The following is an 8,431-nucleotide window of genomic DNA, read 5'->3' on the forward strand; positions in this document are numbered from 1 at the left end:
TCATTCTGACATTTAGAATTCAAAGCAAAAACATGTCAACTTTTACCATTGACTTCTATTCAAACTCATCTACTGATATCTAACATTTATTTCCCATACTTTAATTCTCAGTCAATTCTCTCATTTTCTCGTCAGTGGAAATGTTCACTATAGATATCTGTAACCTTAATAACGACTGTAGTCAACTTTTACCATTGACTTCTATTCAAATTCATCTACTGATATCTAACATTTATTTCCCATACTTTAATTCTCAGTCAATTCTCTCATTTTCTCGTCAGTGGAAATGTTCACTATAGATATCTGTAACCTTAATAACGACTGTAGTCAACTTTTACCATTGACTTCTATTCAAATTAGATGACATGTATCATTATGTATATTAAATAGTCGACATAACCATGATGTTAATTTGGCTGGTCAAAAGTCTAATTCTTGATATCTACAATAACATTTTAAGTGGGAATATTAATTACAGATATATGTGAATTAATTCCAACTTATTCAACGTTATTACCATTGACTTCCATTCAAACTCGACCACAATTGTAATAAAGGTCCATTTTGACGTGTTACAATCAACAAAACAACATAAACATCAACAAAACAATTTTGTTACTGGTGTAAAATTCATTATTTATTTACTTAATAAAATCTTGTCAGCTTTTACCATTGACTTCTATTAACACCTTTTATTGTAATTTGTTACAATGTGTTACAATCTAAGTCAACATATACTTCATATTACATATATTAGTTGCAAATCTCTATTAACAATTAAATAATCACTGCAGATGCCTGTAAACCATTTACATTCAGTCATCTATTACCATTGACTTCTATTCAAACTCGACCACAATTGTCATAAAGGTCAATTTTGACGTGTTACAATCCAAGTCAACAAAAACAACATAAACATCAACAGAACATTTTGTTACTGGTGTAAAATTCCTTATTTATTCACTTAATAAAATCTTGTCAACTTTTACCAGTGACTTCCCTTCAAACGTATTTTCAGATATCTGTGATTTAATTTTCTTCTCTCCAGTCAAAATATAAATTCTTGATACCAGCAGTTGATTTCTTGCTAGTGCAAATGTTAATTGCATATGTGTGTAACTTAATCAAACTTTAACATTGACTTCTATTCAAACTCAACAGTTATCATTACTCCAAGTTGACTTATCCACACAGAAGGTTTGGTTGGTTGCAAATCAAATTATTATTAATTAATTATGAGTGGACGTGTTCAGTACTGATATTTGTAAAATAATTACAACTATAGTAAATTTTCACCCTTGACTACCATTCTACGTCAATAACACGTCTATGATTGAATTTTATTTTCAATTTATTTGTATAATTCCAAATTAACTTTCATTTTAGAGACTTTAGATTACACAACGTCAACCATTGACTTCTACAGAAACTCAATAACAGTTATCATAATCACATTTTGAATAATACCAATCTAATTATCGATATCAGCTATAAATTTCTTACCAGCCTAAATGTACAGCCCATCAACTTTTACCATTGACCTCTATTCAAACTCAATAACAATCTTTAATCTGACGTGTTATAACTGAAGTTAACCGATTAATTATGTAATTCTGGCTAGTTGCAAACTTAATAAATGATATCTATAACTCACTTAAATTTAAATATAAAAAAGACATCTGCATTAGTCTAAATATTGATTGAAGGTGTCTTTAATGAAGTACATACATACACAAACTGAATCTGATAATATGGGCTACAGATTTAAAACTGTTAGCTGAAAATACATTTGTGACATAAAATAGTTTGAAGACTTCGTCGATGAACATTAAAACATGTCAAAATGTTTTCTCGACTGTTAAAATCACTTCCTGTCAGCTCCACTGATTACATGTTCCAAAGGTTTACCCCTCGACTCCCACTGAGTTCAGAGATTCAGCTCGGGTAATATATTGACTCTTCATATGTTCCTTTGCTCTGCAGGTTGGATACACTGCATTCAAGTGTAGATAGTCTAAATATTTAACAGTCCACGCTTCATGCCTCTCTATGACAATGATACCTTTTGTCAAGTGGCTTCACAAAGAGGAAACACACGTAATGGAAACTTCTGTGTGAGCAGCTTGTTTGACCAGTCGAGCTGCTGCTATTTGTCTCTGCTCTGCGGCTTTGAATTACTGTCCCGCCTGCCGTACTGCAGCAGAGAGGAGGGGTGCTTTGTTTACTTTAAAGTCGTCACCAGTTTGATTGAAGAGCATTAGGCTGTCAGTCAGGACGACTCTCTGAAAGCCTGTGACATTTGCAGAAGGTGTAACTCTGAGGCGTCTACACCCAAGCTGTGATTAGCAGAAATGCTAAAAACAACTTGACAGATCTAAAGTCATACAGGATCCAGAGACTTTCAGGTGTGTTTACCCAACACCACAGAGTAAACACAAACCAGTCTGACCAGTGTCTGCTGCTTTGACAGCAAATCAAAAAGCCAACATGACGTGACTTTACTCGTCAGGTGGCAGCTACACTCGTATCAAATATGTGAAATGTGTTTGGAACATGTGGCAAAGCTTTCTATCAATAAAAATGTTTGTTTTTTTCTTATTTGATGGACACAAATAACTTCTTCGGAGGCAAACGTAGAGATTTGGCAGCCCAGACTTAATGAACAGAGGCCACAGTGTCCACTAAAGGTGTTGAGGTCATGGATTCTGTAGTGTCAATAGTTTGAGTTCAACTTACAATCACTTAAAAAAAAGCTACATAAGTGGGCATTTTACAAGCAGTTTTAGTGTTGTGTGGATTCAAAACATATTTATAAACATTTAAACCAAAGAAAAGAAATAAAAGATTCTCTATCAAGCATTACATTCCTGGCAGCAGGGCCACGTTAACCTTTCATGTCCTACAAAGGGCTAAACAAGAGTTTTCAGCTCCTATATTGAAGCCCATTTATTTGTCTTAACAACTGTATATGAGTTAGCATTGAGAATTAGCTTTAAACATAACTCTATTTTTTACATATTTTGGGGCCTAAATGACCAATAGGTCCAAAAACTTTGGGAATTGCTCGAGTTGATTGCTTCAGCTGACAGCAGTGAAACAGGCTTTATTAGCTGCAATGTAATCCTTTGGGGCAATTGCGCCCAATAAAAGTGTGTCCACTAAAAGTTCTTGTTGTTTCCACTGACAGGCTCAGATTGTTACTCTAAGTGTGTGACAACATGACAGAAAGGATCCCTACAGAGATAGACCTTTTTGTTACAGAGGAAGATGATTGTTTTAACCACAAACAGACTTTACATCGCTCTCTGCACACACACCAAACCTCATTGACAAAAACAGTAATTTTACGTTACAGATCATCAGAGTTGCTGGTCTGATGCTGCTTCAGTACGTTAGTTTGTGCTATTGCATGAATTTGGTATTTGAAAGGGTTAGCTTGCCCTGACCCCAAACAACACAATAACTTAAACAAACTACCGGTCCAGGCAGCGTTAGATTATAGCAACTCCTGCGTTCTGTGAGGTAAAATTGCTGTATCTGTCAATGGAGTCTGGTGGATTTGAAGAGAGCGATGTAACTTCTGTTCCTGGTTAAAAAAAAACATCTTCCTCTTTAACAAAAATCTCTGTATGGGTCCTTTCTGTCAGATTGTTATTCTAAGTGTCTGACAACATTACAGAAAGGATCCCTACAGAGATAGACCTAATCCACCAGACTCCATTGACAAAAACAGCAATTTAACCTCACAGAACATGGGACTTTCTGGTCTCCTGCTGCCTTGATTTCTTAGTTTGTAAGTGTTATTGTGTGTTACACATACATTGTGTTGATCTAACCTTAAAATTGAAAACATATAAACCACAAAATACTCGAATTCTCCTTTAAGTTGACTTTATAAAGCTTTTTTATATATTAAACGCTAGTGCAAAGAAAGCTTTAAAACAGCAGAGATTTTTACATTAGGAAACAAAAAGTACATAAAATACAAACAAGCATTTCAATTAAAAAATAAAATACAAAAAATATTCACTCATTAGTGTTTGAAAGGGAAACTTCTTCGTGTTAAATCATAAACTTGCCTGGGCTCCACATCCAGCTGACCCGCTGTGCATGGACTGAAAGTCTCTCGAGGTCAGACTAGCAATTAATTACAATCGACTAACTTTGAGTGGATAAACAGCGTCATTAGCAGCTAATTGTTTCCAGGAAACTTCTCTGGGAGTTGGTTGGAAATTATGGACCAGTAAAATAAAGTGTGATTGAAAATAAAACCAAAACAAAAGGCTTCTTTTAGTGTTCTTTTTGAGAGGGGCTTGGACCTTGAAATCCTGGCTGCGGCCCTGCCTCCAGACATCAACTTTAACATCCATCTGACTGTCTTCATGATGTTCTTTGCAGTAACATCCTTCATAAAGTATTTAGGTCTTTGCTGCAGCGATTGAAGGTGATAATATTGATCGAAGCAGAAGTTTAATAAGTTTTTAAATATGAAGGTTTGAATCGTCTTTTTCTGCCTCCGCTTTCTTCTCCACATCAGCAGAATCCAGACTGTCATCGTACCCTCCGTTGTGGTAGGCTGTGGATCTGCCCCAGGTGACCCTGCTGGCTTTGTGCGGAGGTGAGCCCACCTGACTGCCGTCCTCCTCTTCATCTTTCTCACGGACACATTTGACGCCTTCCTCCCCTTTCAGCTTCTGGCTCAGCCGCTCGGACAGTTTCCGGGCCAGACGCGCGATCGTGCTTTTCCTCTTCTTCGAGCCATCATCCTCGGACACCTGCACGTTCCCCACGTACCACATGAGCCAGGGCCCGAGGCTGAAGAAGACGATCAGGGCGCCCGTGTAGATCAGAAAGTCTCCGTAGAAACGTCCTTCGATGCGCAGGTTGGCGAATATTCCGATAAAAACCAGAACCAGACCGATGATGTCAAACACGAGGGCCATTAAAAACAGAGGCACGCAGCCGCCGATACACTTTACCCGCTCCATGGTGGACCATCACAGCTGCTCCGAGCCTGTATAACGGGAGGATGCTTCATCCGGTGTACCTGGCCTCTTCTGCAGCGCACCTGGAGAGCCACGCCCACCTCAGAGTGAAGATAAACAAGGTGTCTCCCCTCAGGCTCACATTAAACACACACTGCCTGCCGTGTCGAGGAGGAGGCTTCTTCTTCTTCACGTGTTTTCATTTCAACCGTGCACGAACTGAACCGACTGACATCCAGGTGAAAGTCCCCAACACACTCAACAGATGCAAATGGCACCTGGCTGGCAGGGCCACATTTGACATGCAAATTTAAATCCAGATAAATTGAGAAGAACAGCATGTGATGCAACTCTTTCCTGAGTGTTACACAATATAAACCAGGTTCTGTTTGTTCATAATTTAACACCTTTACATTTGATCTGAATCATCTGAACCAGGAAGTGGCACAAATTTTTACTGATAGTCACAAAGTTACAGTTTAAAAGAAGCAAAAACTCCCATCGGAGAATCTGGAAGCACAAAGCTGTAGGTTAAAGGTCAAAGCAGTCGCTTTAGATATTTTAATCCCAAAATGTTTCATATTTCATCTTTAAATTAAGTTTGAATTCTGTTTTGGTCCTGATTCTAAACGTCTCTGTTGGCTGCTCACTTTGGGTGGCTGGCTGGAGCAAGGGGCAGGTTCATGTTGCTTTTTCATTGGAGGCACGTTCTGCCACCAAAAACACTTTTGTTGAGAGGGATGCACGATATTATCGGCACATTATCGGTACCTGCAGATTATGGCTTGAAAATGACATATTGGCCGATATTTTCCACCGATAAAACAGCGCTTTAATTCTGCCTAAAGAAGAAGGGTGCACGCTGTCTGCAGGCTGCGCTCAGCATCGGCCATAAGGGGAGGAGCCAAATCTCATCATCCCGCCTGTCTGAGCTGTTTGAATATTACAGTTTTATCTGAAAGAAAATGTTACAAATAAATAAATATGACATTTTGTGCCAAACCTCAGTTTAAGTGTTTTTCTTATATTGCCCAGTGAGTGTGCACACTTTTAAAAGCACAGTTATGTTACTTCTGCATCTGCCGGTGGGCCACGACAATAAGAGCAGACATGATATCAACTCCGTGACAGGGGAGACACGAAGTTCTCTGCAGTTAGGTGGAAAAAAACATGTGCCTAATATATCGGCATCGAAATCGGCAGTTGGCAAAACGTTTTGGAAAATATCAGCATGTCCCCAAAAAATCCAATATCATGCAGAGAGCTGTGAGAGTGAACCAACACAACACAGGTTGTAAGTTTCTCCCATGACAACATCGACCACCTGAGAAATATAGCCACAGGCTGAAACTTTCATTGATTTCATTTCCAATATCAAGAAATCTTAGAGAAACCTGAATGACAATCAGAGCAGCCAAACGCCGACCACGCCCCGTTTGGAGCTGATGGTATATTAGACAACAGCAGTCGCAGCATGTGGAAAGGTTGCTGCATCGCATTTTGTCTTAAACAATTAAAAACACCAAATGTGTTCCTGTATTTACCTTTAAGAGCAGAGCGCTGTGGCCTCAGGCTGCCTGCAGAGAGGACAGAGCGGGCAGGGGAATGTTAATGGTGATTTTTAAGTTGCGTCTCAGACTCAGCGAGCTTCACACAAAGGGAAAGAGTGTGTGTGGAGCTGAGAGCGGTCACACACACACAGCTCTCACATGCCGTCATTTCCAGTCACGTATTAATAAACTACGTCAGCATCCAGGTAACATGTTGCGTTGACCCAGAACAGGTTACCGTTACACATCAGTCACAACATTAGCCCCTACATCACAGCCCTGTAGTACTTTTTAACAGTGACACTTATAACACACACAGTAATGTGATGTCAGGGTTTGAAACCTCCGAGCACAAGACAGATCCTTCGTCCAGTTTGATGTAAACTTTAACTTTGATATTTTTTAAATGTTTCAATGCCAATCATTGATCGGCAAAGTCATGTGTTAGCTCTCACGGCCGCTCCTAACAGCCATAAAACAAAGATCCCAGGGTTTCTATTTACTGTTGGTTATATTAGAGGGTCTGCTTTCACCTAAAAAGGGGCGGGGCCTCGACTTGAGGTCGCCATTTTTGATTGAAAGTAATTTATAATTCTTTACAGAGGCAGGTTTTTCAGACGGAGATTAGGTCTTTATTGTATCAATTACTCATTCACTCTGTTAATCAAACTCGCCGCCGACAAATTCGGAATGATGTTCGAGCGCTGCTCAGACGGAGACAGGCGGAGTTTGTAGCAGAGATGACGAGGAGTCGCAGAAGTTACCGACGGGGCATTTCATCGTGCCAGAAAGGGGGCGGAGATTTGCGTTTCGACGCGAGTTTTGTTTTCCCATCAATGCCGATCGGAGCCGAGGAGATAATTACCCGGGTCTACTGCAGAGTCATGTGCGTTTCCCATTAAGCAAAAAAGTTAGCAGGTTTTTTGACCAGTGGGAAAGCAGCTTTAGAGGGTCTGCTTTCACCCAGGGGCGGGGCCTCGACTTGAGGGCAAAGTATCCAGAAGCGTCTTTCGCCATTTTTGATTGAAAGTAATTTCTAATTCTTTTCAGAAGCTTACTATGATGAAACTTTGAGCCTAAGTAACTTTAACCCTAAGTGACCCTGACTTTAAGGCTAAGGTTTAGTTTCTCTGCAGAGAGACTGTTAGGTTGTCTTGTATCACACGTTTATAATCTGTAATATATAACAGTTAAATATTCAGCGATGTGTAATTAAGCAATTATTTTAATAAATTTAAACTACTCATGCAAATTAACCTGATGTGAACGTGAGATTTAATATTGATTAAAGCTGCTTTAAATACAATCGACTCAGCTGGAGTCTATTTTAAGAGCCAATCACTGATGAATATTTCATGTCCACCATGATGGACACTTTGTTCTGAAAGGGGAAAGGGTTAATTAAGACTTCCTGCCACACGTTATTTGAATCCTATGAAAATGTGCTTCAGCTCTCTGCAGTCAAATTCCTGCTTTTTACATATATTTGAGTTTCCTGCAGTGACTCAGTTTTTCCACAGCAAGACAAAGTAAACGTTGAAATTATGAGCTCGCACAACTTTTAATTATTCATGAATTGGCATAAAGTGTAGCACACAGCATCAGGAAATCCCCCATGTCCACTTTCCCCTCGTTAATATTCATGAGGACGCTCTGCTTTCTAGTATCCGCACTAAATCGTGTGTGAGTAATTACGCTTCTGTTGTTCTTGTGCTTCACCTCCTTGTTCCTGCAGCCGCGGTTATTGATGCAAATGTTGCCATGCACACTTGGGACTGAGATAAGAGCATCAATCCTGAGACATAAACTTAAATGTCACCACACAGAGTCTTTAGAGAACTCGCTCCCATGCTGAGAGGATCCTTTCAATCCAGGTAGAGTGTCAGCACCCTGTCG

The 8,431-nt window shown here is 39.4% G+C and overlaps 1 protein-coding gene across 1 annotated transcript; it reads right to left on the reverse strand.

Moving 5' to 3' along the window:
• Positions 1 to 664: 664 nt before the first annotated feature.
• LOC138604217 (transmembrane protein 238-like) lies at positions 665 to 5,052 on the reverse strand. The gene has a single exon (XM_069676088.1). It carries the CDS (start codon positions 4,986 to 4,988, stop codon positions 4,482 to 4,484), a length of 507 nt encoding a protein of 168 aa, XP_069532189.1. The 5' UTR covers positions 4,989 to 5,052; the 3' UTR covers positions 665 to 4,481.
• Between the last annotated feature and the right edge of the window lie 3,379 nt (positions 5,053 to 8,431).

The sequence above is a fragment of the Semicossyphus pulcher genome, unplaced genomic scaffold (genome assembly GCF_022749685.1).
Source record: "Semicossyphus pulcher isolate SPU_LCO1_2020_fin unplaced genomic scaffold, fSemPul1.0.p SCAF_25, whole genome shotgun sequence".
Classification (NCBI taxonomy): Eukaryota; Metazoa; Chordata; class Actinopteri; order Labriformes; family Labridae; genus Semicossyphus; species Semicossyphus pulcher.